General features: G+C 48.5%; 1 protein-coding gene across 15 annotated transcripts in view; it reads left to right on the top strand.

The window, feature by feature from the left end:
• Window positions 1–16842, top strand: part of PLEC (plectin) — a 292355-nt gene that overhangs the window by 201161 nt on the left and 74352 nt on the right. For 12 of the 15 annotated variants that reach the window (XM_073632329.1, XM_073632330.1, XM_073632335.1 and 9 more), the window contains 2 exons: window positions 9416–9505; window positions 13266–13301. In XM_073632329.1, coding sequence (XP_073488430.1) covers window positions 9416–9505; window positions 13266–13301 — 126 coding nt within the window. The remainder of the gene's footprint in view (window positions 1–9415; window positions 9506–13265; window positions 13302–16842) is intronic. The other 3 variants (XM_073632331.1, XM_073632327.1, XM_073632334.1) reach the window with 1 other exon arrangement.

The following is a 16842-nucleotide window of genomic DNA, read 5'->3' as shown; positions in this document are numbered from 1 at the left end:
CTAAACCCAAGGTCTTAGTCCCTGTCACCCAAGGGCTCTGTATGGTGTCCCTGTAACCTCAAGAAAAAGGTATGGTGACCACTAGAACGCCAAGAGCTGGGTATGGTGTCTACATAACTCCAAGAGGTAGATATGCTTACCCCTATTACCCCAAGGTTATTCAAAGTGACAACCACTGTCTGACTTTAAATTGGTAACGCACAAGTGTAGTTGGGATTTCTGTTGTGAATATTGGTAATTATGATGTACAGCATTGAACCCAAGTCTACATATGGTGGACTGGTGAACTTAGACCTAGTTATGGTGTACCAAAGGCTAGGTATGGTGCCCCTCTAAACCCCAAGGTCTCAATATAGTGTCCCTGTCACCCAAGGGCTAGGTGTGGTGCTCCTCATATTTCCAAGAGCTATGTATGGTGTCCCTGTAACCTCAAGGGAAAAAGTGCCCATTATAACTCCAAGAGCTAGGTGAGGTTACCCCCGATACCCCAAGGTTATCCAAAGTAACAACCACTGGCAGACTTTAAATTGGCAACAAGCAAGCACATTGGGGATCTTTTTTGTGAATGGTGGTAGGTTCGATGTACAGCACTGGTGAACCTGAAGTCCTAGGTATGTTGTACCAGTGAACCCAGACCTAGGTATGGTGCATCGGTGAACCCAGGCTTTTGTTTATCTGCTGTACCAAATATAGTTTATTCATTGCTATCCTGCATAACTATCACGTATTTGATCTGCATTTAGCTGAAGAAAAAGCTGTTCTCTTGTTGGTGTTGGAAGACCTAAAAACATGCTCTCTGGCCAGTTAATAATCGCTGGGTGGGTCAGCGAGGCCTGCGGGATCAACAGCACCATTCTGCAGACTGTTGTGCCAGTTATAAGGAGCCCATTCATGTCAGTGTGAGAGTTGGGAGTGATTCCATCTTTGTATGGATCACCCCTTCGGAAATGCATTTAATCTTCTGCTTCCATCTTCCAAAGCAAATAATAGTTCCCCTAGATAATAAAAGCCTTTCAGTCTTCATTGTAGAAGTAGACAGCGGTGTCCCCCCTTTTGGAGGCTCCTCCAGGGCTCTGTGTAGTTCTATACGGCTCATACATGTATTGTGGTTCTGCTTACCTTTTGTATATGTACATAGAGATCCCCCACGTAGTTTTCAGCCTCCACCTTGACCTCTTCTTGGACGTGGGTGCAGGTGTGGGAGGCAAAGGCCAGGACTCCACTGCAAATGCTGAAATTTTTATGACTGCTGGTAAAAGTGATTTATTAGTTCATTGTCCTCCTGGCTCCAGAGTTCTCTGGTTACTCACCGATCACTTTATCACTAATATGCAGTGGAAGAATTTATACCTGCTACTCCCATCTGTTACTTCATTCCCGAACCAAGGTCCATGCCATGTATTCTACGTCTCCTTGCCCTTGTATGATATAATATTTTATTTGACCAGGACATGGGCTATACCAGATAATATGGTGGACTCCGTAGTCCATAGTGTGAGCAGATGCGAGTTGTTGTGCAATTTTTATTTGAGAAAAATGTAATCCTTTTATCTTTTAATGCTTCCTTTCTTTTTCCTTTTGTTATGTGTTATCTTCTTCGTCTTTGTTCTTCTCCTTTTCCACCTTCCATCCTCCTTCCATCCTTTTCACCATTCCCTCTCCCCTGCCCCTTTTCCCCCATTCCACCTCCCCTGCCCCTCCCCCATTCCTATTACCCTGCCCCCCCCTTTCCCTCTCTCCCCTGCCCTTATTCCCTCTCTCCCCTGCCCTTATTCCCCTTCCCCCGCCCTTTTATTCCCACTCCCCTGCCACTTTTTCCCCATTACCCCTGCCCCTTTTTTTTTTCCCCCATTCCCACTCCCCCCCCCATTCCCCCCCCCCCCCCATTCCCACTCCCCCACCCATTTTTCCCCCAATTCCCACTCCCCTGCCCCTCCCCCCCCCCCCATTCCCACTCCCCTGCCCCCCCCCTTTTTTTTTTTTTTCCCCCCATTCCCACTCCCCCACCCATTTTTTTCCCCCCATTCCCACTCCCCTGCCCCTTTTTTGTTTTTTTTTTTCCCCCATTCCCACTCCCCCACCCATTTTTCCCCCAATTCCCACTCCCCTGCCCCTCCCCCCCCCCCCCATTCCCACTCCCCTGCCCCCCCCCTTTTTTTTTTTTTTCCCCCCATTCCCACTCCCCCACCCATTTTTTTCCCCCCATTCCCACTCCCCTGCCCCTTTTTGTTTTTTTTTTCCCCCCATTCCCACTCCCCTGCCCCTTTTTTGTTTTTTTTTTTCCCCCATTCCCACTCCCCTGCCCCTTTTTGTTTTTTTTTTTCCCCCCATTCCCACTCCCCTGCCCCTTTTTGTTTTTTTTTTCCCCCCATTCCCACTCCCCTGCCCCCTTTTCTGTCCTTTCTGTTCTGTTCTGTCCTTTTATCCTCCGGTCTCTCCTGACGGCTCTGCAGCACTGGAGAGCAGAGGTAGGTCTTCCATCTTTTCTCCTGGCTGTTCCATCTCCTGCCTTCTAATAACACTGCCAGGCTGTGGTGGGCATCACGGGGGGGGGTCCTGTGTGTGTATAATAACCCGGTTGGTGCATGGCTTGTGATGTTGTGTGACTGACAATACATTGCATGACCGGTAATCTCCATCTGTGAAGACGTCATTTGTGCTCAGCAGACATCAAACACTCTGAGTTATTTTTGCAGCTTTTTGCTCAGAATCATTTTCCGCTGTGAATAATAGAAGGTGCCATGAGGCTTGCTTGGCATGCTGTATACTTCCTTCCAGTGATCTATGTATATGGATATTTGAGGAGCTGCAATCCAGGAAATTGGCTGTTGAGTTTAGGGGGGTCACCAGATCCGGCAGATGGGGGTAAGGAGTAGTTCTGATGTCGTGTCACGCTGAAGAGAAATTGATGAATCTTCCTGGAAATATTAGAATTCGCTCCATTATTCACACCTCTGGTGGGCCGGTATTGGGGGGCCCGTGCCCCCCTCTGTGGGGCCGGTATCGGGGGGGCCCGTGCCCCCCTCTGTGGGGCCGGTATCGGGGGGGCCCGTGCCCCCCTCTGTGGGGCCGGTATCGGGGGGGCCCGTGCCCCCCTCTGTAGGGCTGGTATCGGGGGCCATGCACCCCTCTGTGGGGCCGGTATCGGGGGCCGTTGCACCCCTCTGTGGGGCCGGTATCGAGGGCCGTTGCACCCCTCTGTGGGGCCGGTATCGGGGGCTGTGCACCCCTCTGTGGGGCCGGTATTGGGGGGGCCCGTGCCCCCCTCTGTGGGGCCGGTATCGGGGGGGCCTGTGCCCCCCTCTGTGGGGCCGGTATCGGGGGGGGCCGTGCACCCCTCTGTGGGGCCGGTATCGGGGGGGGCCGTGCACCCCTCTGTGGGGCCGGTATCGGGGGCCGTTGCACCCCTCTGTGGGGCCGGTATCGGGGGCCGTTGCACCCCTCTGTGGGGCCGGTATCGGGGGGCCGTGCACCCCTCTGTGGGGCCTGTGCATCCCTCTGTGGGGCCTGTATCGGGGGCCCTGTGCACCCCTCTGTGGGGTCGTGCACCCTTTTGTGGGGCTGGTATCGGGGGCCGTGCACCCCTCTGTTGGGCTGGTAATCAGGAATTATTACTGTAAAGCAGGTCCAGGGTTGGGAGTATAGATATTATGGATTCGTCTCCTATGCCTACTGCCTCATCCCCATGCTTGTACCCCCCCCAAAAAAAAAATCCTACTTTAATATCAACTGTACACTTTTCTGAAGCTGGATTGGACAGAATTTTGGCATATTATGACTACAATAAAATATCCGTAGCATGATAGTGATGATTAACATTACAGCCAAGAACTATAGGAATGTGCACCTATGTGCATTCCTAGTCCTCAAACCCTGCTGTCAAACGGCCCATTCATAGTCAAGCTAACTGACACTTTTTAAATTTTAGTTTTGGGGATCTAAGATTAAGGGCACATTTATATTTTCGCAGTGCGGTAATGCGCGATATGTCGCGTCTTAATCTGTATTTGGTTTGCTGTTCTTAATGAATTGGCTGCCGGCGCACCAAATCTGCGGCCTCCATACCGTGTGCAGTGCGGGTCGCACACGTTTATCCTCCGCCTGCGGCTCTTCCCATATGGTAGCGGACGGGGCGGCTGTGACAGATGCATGTCCTTGTCCTGTCAGGCTGATTGTATGGTGCAGCTGTCCTCCCATCTTCTGTCCCCCCCCCCCCCAGGGCCATCTCTGAATTATGTATTATGGAAATACCTGGCGGTATGGAGTCCATAATCCCCGCATTGGGGGCGAGCCGCACCCAGATCCTCCACTGATCACCGTCTGCTCCCCTAGAGGGAAATCCCATTGTATGGGCCCCCCCCCCCCCCCCAGAAAGCCTTTATTGTCACATCATCCTGATCGTCAATTTCCCATATAACGCTCCAGGAGTTTGGGGATTGTCCCAACATTTCCAATTCTCCTAATTCTCACTAATCCGGAATAAATGTATCTGACTTCACTGGCTGCATGCTTGTGAATCAGGAGGAGTTGCTGCCAGGAAATCCCCCATGATAGCCAGGCATCCAGCATTTTCCAGAGGAGGTAGTCCATGTCAGCCCAAAGACTTTAAACAAACAAGATTGAGGAAAAGTATATAAAACCCCAGACCAAAAATATAATATTTTCCACGTTGCCAGATGTGATGGCTGCTTTGGTTTTCCTTTTTTTTTTTTCACCTGGTGATCCTGCCAGTAACACACTTCCTGCCCCAGAATGACAACAGATATTGTTATTGGACTACAAACACCTCCATCTCTCCCTTTATCCATTATATAGGAGGTGTTTTCTAGTTAGCAAGCTGGGAAGACTGATGACATTGTTTCAGATTTCAGTTTAGAGTTCCCCTTTATAACAGGATCCCAGTCGGGGTCCCGGTCGGGGTCGCTCCCCTTGCAGCGGGGTCCCGGTCGGGGTCGCTGCCCTTGCAGCGGGGTCCCGGTTGGGGTCGCTGCCCTTGCAGCGGGGTCCCGGTTGGGGTCGCTGCCCGTTCCTCAGTCATATTCCCGGGTGTCGCGGTCCGCCCTGGATTCAGACACGGTGGATTTCATGGGTTTTGTTGGCATTTTTTTCACAACAGACGGAGCATTGTGTGTGTCGTGTCAGCAGATAGAGCCGCCATTGTCGTCACATTGACTCCATAACATCACATTAGGTTTATTAGCCGACGTTTCCTTTTGAAGTGAGTTTGGTGGGGCTGCGGAGAGATGCGGAGCTGGCTGTACAGAGGATATGATGGCGATCGGCCAGATCAGACCGCAGTCCACCCGCTGAATTGTCTGGGGGACGTCTCTAGGATGGAGGGGAGATCCTGAGTTAAGATAATGCCGTCCATATTTCCTTCCTCAACAACACGGCATACATGTTTATACCGGTACAAGCCCCAAACATCCCTCGTCTAATCGTCTGCAGCTCCCTTAATGCAGACTTCATGTGGCTGTATACTGTATGCCCCAATCAAATCCTTTATATACTCCTCACTAACCAATCACAATCCAACGTTCAGTCCTCTCCTTGCAGACTAGAACCTGATTGGGTTAAAATTAAACCTCAGCAGCCTGACTCTGGGCGCAGATTGAAAAAATTTAAATTTAAAGGATACATTTTTTTCTTGCGCTTTTCTTGCGCTAAAGGTGCCGATAATGGCCGACCATGAATTCATATTTATATAAATTCATGATATTGATTAAAAAGTAGAATAAAATACAATTCTTTATAAAAATATAGATTTAAAAAAATGGTCATTTTCGTTTTTGGTTTTCGGCCAAGTGCATCTTGCATTTTCGGTTTCGGCGCCAAAATTTCCATTTGGTGATTCTCTATTAGAAATATTACCACTTAAAGAAACAGGATCCATTGGGGTCACCTTTCTGCAGGCAGCTATGAAATGCCCCCTCCCCCCCAGACACAGAAGCTGTCTAAACCCCTGGTGCCCAACCTGTGGCCCTTTGGTATGTAATGTGTGGCCCTTGGACCTCAGCAGTCTCTAGTGGGAACATTAATTAGGGTAATAATATTGATTTCTATCATCCTCATCTTCCATCTTCCCAGTTTTGTATTGTCTTCTGCAGCATCTCCCCACCAGCAATCCCGTCCTCACTCTCTGACCCTCATCTCCTCTGCAGTCTCTGACACTCCTCTCCAGCATTACATATATTGAACGTTATGTGTGGCCCTTTGATTTTAGGGACTGCAACTGAGACCCCCTTAACTCATAAGTTGACAAGCACCAGCCTAAACGATCATAATGGGGCAGAATGGGCAACCCGGTTGTGGCTTAGTAGTTAGCATTGCAGCACGGGGGGGGTCCTGGTTGAAATGCCAAACGGGTCCGCCTTTGCATGGAGTTTGCATGGTCTCTTGTGTGGGGGTTTCCTTCTACGTTCCAAAGAAATGGCTGGTTGGCACCTTTGCCAAATTGGGCCCTATTATGTGTATGTATGTGAGGATAGGGACTTTAGATTGTAAGCTCTTGGGGGCAGGGACCACCGCTGTGTATGTACAAAATATGTAAAGCGCTGTGTAAACTATCAGCGATAGTAACAAAGGGGCAGAGAAGGCAAATGAATTCCTTCAGATCTGCGCTATAGCCGAATGACAGCTACAGTGCGGATCTACTTTGCCGGGAGGGGGTCAATAGACGTCCACCCCTTCGCATGCTCCCCTCTGCAGGAGGTGTGCGCTGTGATCACCAATTCAATGATCACCGGCCCCTTACCACGTGATCAGCTGTCAGCCAATGACAGCTGATCACGTGATGTAAACAGAAGATCGGTAATCTATTTTTTTTTTTTTTTTCTCACGCTGGAAGCATGAGGAGAAAAAAAAAATCTGATCACCGGCTTCAGTGCAAGGGACATCGGTCCTGAAGAGGAAGAGGCGAAGCCGCCTCATCTCTGCCCATCAATACCACCTTCCAGTGCCCACACAGTGCCATGAATCAGTGCAATCAGTGCCACCTATCAAGGTCCACCAGTGGTGCCAATCAGTGCCTCAGCAGTGCCACCCAGCAGTGCTGTCTATCACTGCCCCCCATTAGTTCCCATCACTGCCCCCCATTAGTTTCCATCACTGCCCCCCATTAGTTTCCATCACTGCCCCCCATTAGTTTCCATCACTGCCCCCCATTAGTTTCCATCACTGCCCCCCATTAGTTTCCATCACTGCCCCCCATTAGTTTCCATCACTGCCCCCCATTAGTTCCCATCACTGCCCCCCATCAGTTCCCATCACTGCCCCCCATCAGTTCCCATCACTGCCCCCCATCACTGCCTCCCATCAGTGCCGCCCATCAGTGCCGCCTCATCAGCGTACATCAATGAAGGAGAAAAATTACCTGTTTGCAAAATGTATTAGCAAAATATAAAACCGTTTTGTATTTTTTTTTTTTTATGTCGGTCTTTTTTCATTTTTTTTTTAACAAATAAAAAACCCAGAGGTGATCAAATACCACCAAAAGAAAGCTCTATTTGTGGGAACAAAATGATAAAAATTTCATTTGTGTACAGTGTTGTATGACCGCGCAATTGTCATTCAAAGAGTGACAGCGCTGAAAGCTGCAAATTGGTCTGGGCAGGAGGGGGGTTTAGGTGCCGGTAAGCAAGTGGTTAACAAAAAGATGTTTTGAGTTGGCAGAAAAGTTTCCAAAGGCGGAGTGACCCTTTAATTTTTTTTATGCTGCAGTTCTGCTTAGCACGCGGTTTTCCTAACGAAGACGCTTGCAGCTCTCAGAACAAAGGTGTCATTGAAGGAGGTGAGCGCCCCCCCCCCCCCCCAGGTTATTGTAGAGGGTCTCATGGAAAATGAGTCAGCGGTCGGACACTTCCAGGCTGTGTAGCACATGTCTTCAATATGTAGAGGGGATCTGCGAAGGGCAACGCGGTCCGGCTCACTTCTTCCATACGGTGTGTTTATTTGGCCAATATGGGGGGGGGGGGGGGGTCAGGAATACATTGAGCCCTTTATGTAAATGTTCTGCGGCTCCCCTGTGGGCGTCCTGTGAAGGTGAGTCCGGTGCCAGGAAAGTCTGCCCGGTGCCAGCCAGGAATCTTCCACAAGGCCGGCGTTCAGAATACCATGGGGGGCACTATCTGCCCGTCACCGGGGTGAATGGCTGCCATTGTTGGATTTGCCCTGGAGGGGGGGTGTGTGTGACCAACGCAGCTCCAGCTGTGGAATTGTTGGGGTGAAATGCCACTTAGTAGACATGGGCCTCTAGGGGATGGATTCTCCAGGATCTGATCCCAGTTGGGTGTTTACAGACTGCGGCTCTTATCGCCGATCTCCGCACGCCACTGACACTGACCGATTGTGCTGGGCGAGGTCCCTGCCGTATTCCAGATGAAAGGTTACATTCTACCGGAGCTCATGCCAAGTCCTCCACCCAGTGGGCAAAGTGCAGACACTTCTGTAATAGCCCCCCTTTCCTTCTTGGGTAACCCGCCTTATCCCTACATCCTGTACCCATCGCTTTATGCTGCAGGTTATTCTGATTGTCAGCAGTTGGGCTCACTACCCACTTGCCCTCCGGAAGATCTACCCGCCCCCCCCCCCCCCCCCCTTTCATGACCAGGACTTTTTTTTTTTTGCTATACGGCACTGCGTTACTTTGACAATTGCGCGGGCGGGAGACGCTGTACCCCAATAAAATTGATGTGTCCAAACACCCCCCCCCACAAGTAGAGCTTTCTTTTGGTGGTATTTGATCACCTCTGCGTTTTTTTTTTTTTTGGTTTTTTTTGGTTTTTTTTGTGCTATAAACCAAAAAGAGACCATTTAAAAAAAGAAAAAAAAACATTTTTTTACTTTCTGCTCTAAAAAATATCCAATAAAAATCAAATTTCTTCATTAATTTAGGGCAAAATGTATTCTGCTACATATTTTTAATCCCTATAAATGCGTATTGAGTGGTTTGCGCAAAAGTTATAGAGTCTACAAACTATATGATATATATACTGGAGTTTGTAATAAAAAAATGTTGTACTAGTAATGGTGGCGATCAGCCACTTGTAGCGAGACTGCAATATTGCGGTAGACATTCGGACACTAACGGTCACTTTGTGGGAACCAGTGACAGTGCATATTTTTCGCACTGATTACTGTATTAGTCACACTGGCTGGGAAGGGGTTAACATCTAGGGGCGATCAAAGGGTTAAATGTGTGCCTAGCCAGTGTTTTTTGTGTAATAATGTGCTGCTTTTACTAAGTGTAGAAGAAAATCCATCACACCCCCCCCCCCCATGGCGGAGCTCCGCCTTCTTTACATAGGCAGAACTCCACCCAGCCTCTCTTCCCGACAATCGTTGGGTGCCGGTATACAATATTGATTTGGTTATATACCTGCTATGTACTAATTCTTTATGTTCTTCTGTTTCTCAGGCCCAGCGTCACGTCAACGATCTGTACGAAGACCTCCGCGATGGACACAACCTCATCTCCCTGCTGGAAGTCCTCTCCGGGGAGACCCTGGTGAGTGTCACGCCACCTACAGGGCGCAGTTCTGTATTGCAGCTTCTGCACTGCTCACCTCTCATTACTAATGTGTCCCCCTGAAGTCCGACTCTTCTCACCCTTCCATTGATGGGACACAGCAGGGCCATGTGGGTCATACTGAATAGGAGAACCTCCTCCACCTATAACCCCAGATGAGGGACCTGCAGCTGCATTTATCACACTCAGGCTTCGTACACATGGGCTGAATTTCTTGAATTCTGATTGGTGGATAATCCCCAGTGTGTTCCAGCACTCAGCAGCCACTCTCTAAATATTGCATGAGCATTGGAAACCTTTCCAGGCACACATTGTAGGTTAGGTTTATACCACACAGGTACAACCAAGTGCGGGCGCGGTTTCACACATTCCGGCACGTCATGAAGCTCATTCATTTCTATAGGCTGCCCTACGCATGAGAAATGCAGAAAAGAAATCCTAGACTTTTTTTCCAAAAAACGCATCGCACCGGATATATGCGTTTGCAAATGCATGGGGGGGGGGGCTGCACTGCTGCTATAGGACAACGCGTTTCTGTGCCTGTCAGGAAAGCACAGAAAATGCATAGATGTGAACCCGGCCTTAGGCCCCGTTCACACCTCAGCATAGCGGGTAGACGCTCATGTCTTTTTACGCATCTAGAGCAGCCTGTTCACTTGAATGTGCTGCCCTACACGCGAGGAATTGACACGTGGAGTATCGGGCGTCTTTCAGTGCACATTTTGTCAAATGGCAAAACGCACATCTGCTACCCGCACTTGGGGTACCATTAACAATGGCCCATGCAAGAAAGGAGAAAGCCTGGTGCCATGGAAGTCGGCTAAAACATTGTTTTTATATTGCATGTGAGCAGCAGTCAAAAAGAAAGCCAACACGTTTCGGCCTCCAGGCCTTATTAGGCCATGATTAAGCCCTGACGACCAAAACGTGTTGGATTTCATTTTGACTGCTGTTTACATGCAATAATAAAACGATGTTTTAGCCGACTTCCATGGCATTAGCCTTTTTCCTGTTTTGCATGGACTATGTGGTGGTTTACAGAGACTTCACAGGCTGAGTGCTGTGTTCTTGAGGCTCACCAGGCATTGCACAGGAGGTACACAGGAGGTAGTAGCTCGGATTCACATCCATTAACAATGGCGCCACAAGTTTGACCCGCGATTGCAGCACATTTCTGAAACACGTGGGAAAACGGACAAATTTGGGCGTTTTGTCCTGTGTTCGCAAATGCACAGGTGTGAATGCGACCTTGTAGTGGATAGTTCAATAACTTTACATGTCTACAATGTTGCAGTTTGATGCATTGATCAGACTGCAACATTGTAACTTGTAGCAAGTCGCAAGTTAAGCCGCTGCCAGAGGGGCTGATCAGACATTTGTGAACACGGCCAAATACTGATTGGAATCACATGATGGTGTCATCTCTGAGCCGGCATCTTAGTCCAGAAAGTAGATGGTGACCCTGGAAGATGCCTGGACAAAGATGGTGCCATCTTTCTGGAGACAAGCAGAGGAAGGCATTGACTGGGAGTAGTGTGATCTCTGTGAGAGGTGATTAATACTTGGCAGTGATACAGACACACTATATCTATCTGATGCCAGATCCATGTTAATAAACATGTACAAGGCCTAAACCACCCCCTCCTCTGAGGGAGATGCATTATGGGTAGTGAAATACTTTATTTGGTTTTATTACATGGAGGGGTTACCAAAAATAAAAATGCTTCCTAAATATTGACCAAGTGCTCCTCCTAGTTCCATCGAGAGAGCTGCTGGCTGTTGACTACCTGGGAATACCGCCGCGTCTGAGTCTAACCAGCTGGATGCCACTCAAACCCCTTCCCCTGGTGCTGGCTGTACGGAGTTGCTGATTAATGTGCTCTGGGCGCTCCCTAGGCTGCAGCGCTGTACATTAAATGCTTGTTTGTACGAAGCCTGTAGTAGCTCAGTGCAGAGCAGACCAAATCCATTATAGTGCCAACATAATCTGTAGCACTGTACAATGGGGAGGAGAGAGGCCTGATATAGCACCAACATTTTCTGTAGAAATGTACAATGGGGGGGGGGCGGGGGAGACCACATATAGCACCCACATATTCTGTAGAACTGTACAATGGGGAGTAGAGGTGTGATATAGTACCAACATTTTCTGTAGCGCTGTACAATGAGGAGTAGAGGCCAAATACAGCACCCACATATTCTGTAGCAATTTACAATGGGGAGTGGAGGCCTGATGTAGCACCACCATATTCTGTAGCGCTGTACAAAGGGGAGGAGAGGCCTGATATAGCACCACCATATTCTGTAGCGCTATACAATGGAGAAAAGAGGCCTGATATAGCACCCACATATTCTGTACAATGGAGAAAGGAGGCCTGATATTTTATTTATTTCAGGTACTTGTATAGCGCCGTCAATTTACGCAGCGCTTTACATATACATTGTACATTCACATCAGTCCCTACCCTCAAGGAGCTTACAATCTAAGGTCCCTAACTCACATTCATACATACTAGGGACAATTTAGACAGGATCCAATTAACCTACCAGCATGTCTTTGTAGTGTGGGAGGAAACCGGAGGACCCGGAGGAAACCCACGCAGGCACAGGGAGAACATGCAAACTCCAGGCAGGTAGTGTCGTGGTTGGGATTCGAACCAGCGACCCTTCTTACTGCTAGGCGAGAGTGCTACCCACTACAACACTGTGCCGCCCGTTATATAGCACCACCATATTCTGTAGCGCTGTACAAAGGGGAGGGGAGGCCTGATCTAGCACCACCATATTCTGTAGCACTGTACAATGGAGAAAAGAGGCCTGATATAGCACCACCATATTCTGTAGTGTTGTACAAAGGGGAGGAGAGGCCTGATATAGCACCCACATATTCTGTACAATAGAGAGGAGGCTTGATATAGCACCCACATATTCTGTACCTCTGTACAATGGAGAGAAGAGGCCCGATATAGCACCCACATATTCTGTAGCGCTGTACAATGGGGAGGAGAGGCCTGATGTAGCACCACCATATTCTGTAGCGCTGTACAATGGGGAGTAGAATGTGAGGCATGTGGGTGTAGCCCCCCCCCCTCCCCCACAGACGTCTGTCCCGTATTGCTGGGAGGCGGATTGTGGCCCCTGGAGGGACTCCACAGGTGTCGGGGCTGTAAAATTGGACAATAACAGGAAGCGGAGGTCAGGAATTCAGACTCCGGCCCGACCAGTCTGTGTGCACAAAACCATTTACACCCAAGACAAAGCGGAGCGCTCAGCTAAATAAAGCTGTGTGTACTTTGCAGGTAGGTTTTCCTCCCGGCAGACAATGCTATCAGATGGTAGTAAGCTATTTTTGGATTGCGGGGTGGAGGTCGTGTGTTCAGAGGAGGGCGGGTAGGGACAACAGGTAGGCTGACACCTGTTTATAGAAAAAGACACAAGTCCCAGCATATCTGCAGGTCAGAGATAGTGAGGGGTGATGTGACTTGTAGTTCAGGTCATACAATAGAAGGGGGTAAGGGGATCACATGGAGGGTGAACTGGACACATAATCTCTCACAATCCATCATCATCATCATCTGCATCCTCTCTATAACCTATTAACACTTCTTCTGCTTGGATAAAGCCCTCCTTTCTCTCTCTCCCCTTTATCTCCCCCCCTCCTCCTCCTCCTGTGCTGGACTCTGCCCTGACCTTTGCCCTGTGCCCTTTGCTCCCTTCTTGCACTGCTCTTGCTGGGTAGCCGAGGGAACGGGACGTTATCCGGAACTTGCGATTGGTGAGTGCCAAAGGGCCCCCGTTTCTGCACCCAGCATGTTTTTTATTTACCATGGCATGCCGCTCTGCCAATGGCTGGCCACCGGTGTGATGTCACTTCCTCAACCTACACAGGGCGTGATGACGTCGCCCCACTTCCTACAATAAGGTGCCCCCCCCCGGTACAGAAGGTAGACTTCCCAATCATGGTGTCCTCCTGACCTGCATGTTCCCAGTTTTGTCTTCTGCAGCATCTCCCCAGCTTACAATGTATCATGTCCACACTCTCTGACCCTCATTCCTCTGACAGTGATGGCGAACCTTGGCACCCCAGATGTTTTGGAACTACATTTCCCATGATGCTCATGCACTTTGCAGTGTAATTGAGCATCATGGGAAATGTAGTTCCAAAACATCTGGGGGTGCCAAGGTTCACCATCACTGCTCTGAGATCTTCAGTCTCTGACAGTCCTCCCAAGCATTACCTATATTGACCATTATGTTGACCCTTTGGTGATGCAGTTGAGGCCAAAATTAGCTCATAAGTTGACAACCACTGCTCTACAGACTTCATAATTCCAAAGAAAAAGACCGCTTGCCCTCAGAAAAAAAATTCAAAAGCTGCTAACTTTATTCACTTAGACACCGTGAACAGAGTCTCCACCTAGGACCTCCTCCTGATGCTGTTCACCTGCAAGGCTGGGCATAATCGTAGCGGCCTTGTGGTACTTGAAAGCATCAGATAAGGAGGTCCCAGGTGGGGACTCCAGGTGTCAAGATGAATAAAGTTACCAGCATTTAAACTGGAATGAGTGCAACTAGCCTTTTCCTTATTGGATTTGTGCAGTCTGTAGGTCACAGCATGAGCCCATGATGATGTCCCAGAACCAAACTTTCCACACGGGTGACTCCATTGAGGGCTTGGTGTACCCCATAGAATGAACTAGATGTTTTGAGATCTCCCCAAGATGGCTCAGTAATGTTGAGGTCATAAAATGATGATGGCCTCTTTTCTGCTGCTGCCACTGAAGGGTCAACTTGAGCTTTGGGCTTCAGATGATGGTCCATATGCATTTTTCTGGGACTGACGAATGCTAATTCCTCTGGTATTTTCTAATAATATTCTGCATTCACCTTGCCATCAATTTTTGCTTAGGTTCCCCGTGCTGTCGTAGCTTACGTACCTTAGAAACAGAGATCCACCACCATGCTTCACAGTAGGATGGTGGACTTCTCTTCATAGACCTTTTTGACTTCTCTTCAAAGGTGGCATTAAAATTGTTACTCCACATGTGACATGTACACATTTTTATCATGTTCTCTCACTTGAAGAACAAATGGATATATTTATTGGTGTGAAGACAGTGGTCCCATATATGTACGTTCACACCTACAGAATAGTTCTGTCTTGTCCGTGTGAACTTATCATAAAAACATATGGAACACAACTATACATGTATATCCCCGTTGACCAATTACAGGCTGCGCCTGTACAGGTAACCTTTCTTGTCCATGGACCGACATTACGGGGGGCACCTTCCTCTCAGGGTGACATCACACCAAGCCAGCCTTATAAGGCCATAGCTAAAACCTTTGCTAACATGTGATTGGTGTTTTTATTTTGTTGGATGTATGTGGATTGGCTGAAGGTGCATGTTCTTGAAGAATAAATTGATTCCGCCCCCCGCGGACACCTTGCACGAGGAATTGTGACGTTTAGACAAGAAAAGCAAGAACTTCACAAACTATGGAAAAGAGGTCCAGGGACGGTCGCCCTGACCGTCACCGCAAGGCCCCGTGGGGGGTGACATTGTGCACCCCTCGCTTACATTACACATTTGGTGAAGGAAACGACTAACAAGTGCCCTAGCTGTAGACCAGAAGGTTGATGTTTTGTAGGAAACGTTTCTTCTCCCTAGAGATCACCTAGAATAGACCATTCCTCTAGTAGGGATGACTACCACACACCATTAGAAAACCCAACCTGGAAACACATCAAAGACAATATGGAACGGCAAGTATTTTTAAATTGTTGCACCCCCCCCCACTGATTATAGCCTGATTATAGCCTTCACTCTGCCCGAACCAGGTAATCCTGAATTTCAGTGCAGCTTTGTCGATGCCTTGTCACACCGCTGGTCACAAATAGAATCATTCAACTCTATTTAGTAGGGATTTTGCTCCCAGTCACCCAATTATTGAGCATTCCTTCAATTGATGTCATTATCCGGAGACGGGCCACACCGACCGATGACTATAGTCCCATGTTCCAAATGGATCGGGATCATCAATAATCCGCTGTGGGCGGAGTTTAATCACCAAATGATGTCAGATTGTTCATAATATCAGGACAGAATTTTACAGGATTAACACCAATCACGGCTTGTGGTCTGACGGGTTTTGTTTCTGGGATTGCACTGATTGATGTCATTTATACAAATCATCTAATCCTCAAAAAAAAAGAGGCTGGGGATGAGTGCGACATATGCCAGGGAGATGTACAAGAACAGCGCCCTCTCTAGGCACCTCCCAGCTCAGAGTTGGGGATGCGTCCGGGATCAGGGGGCATAATATATCTTAATTATAAAGTACAGGACACTGGGGGTGTGTTCATAGACTATGGGTTATAAGCTGCTACCTTGGTGATTGGATGCTGAGAAAAAAATGTATTCTCAATCATCCATTGAAGGACACATTTTGAACCCTATTAAGCTACAAAAGATTACACTGCCCCCTGCAGGAGACATTTTCTCCTGTATTTGGCAGTATAGTCTTTTAATACGATCAAGCTGTGTCCCTTGATGGACTCACTGGGAGGACAACAAACTAATCCTCTATTGTCCGTTGTTGGACACAGCTTGATGGTATTGGAAAACATGAGGTTATACTGACGCCTACAGTAGAAAGGATTTCTCCTGCAGGTGGCAGTATAACACTACATTGCTTAATGCCATTAAGCTGTGCCCCTTAATGAACCTGTGACACAAGTAGTTTACAGTGACTGCAACAATCCCATTCTTTTTCATCCTGAGAAGGACACAGCTTCATGGTGTTAAGGAATGTAGGGTTATACTGCCACCCAGTGCCGAGACAAGGTCACCTAAAGTAGAGGTGAACATGCCAGATTGCCCCCACCCCCCTTCCACTCCAAGATGTATGAGCATTTTGTCAGCGAAAATCCCCTCCTCCCCAAAAAAAGAATCAAGCACTAATCATCTGCATGCTCACCTCCTAAGCATAAATTCCCCCCTCCTCCCTGCACAAATATGCCCCCCTGCTGAAATTCCCCCTCCTATCACAAATCTTTGCCCAGGTCAAGTCCTCTCTCCCCATATGCCCCCCAGCACACATCCACAAAAAAAATGCCCCCTTCTAGCACAAATTTTCTCTTCTCACTCCAAATGCCTCCCAATCATCCCTACTAGTACAAATCCCCCCCCCCCCCCCCCAAAAAAAAATCCCCTCTACCATAATACTTTTTATAGCATAAACCCCCAAATCCCCCTTAGCACAAATCATCCCCCCTCCTAGCACAAATCCCCCCCCCCCCCCCCCCGCCAACA

This window comes from Aquarana catesbeiana, linkage group LG05 (assembly GCF_042186555.1).
Source record: "Aquarana catesbeiana isolate 2022-GZ linkage group LG05, ASM4218655v1, whole genome shotgun sequence".
Classification (NCBI taxonomy): Eukaryota; Metazoa; Chordata; class Amphibia; order Anura; family Ranidae; genus Aquarana; species Aquarana catesbeiana.
This window is presented reverse-complemented; position numbering and strand designations above follow the sequence as displayed.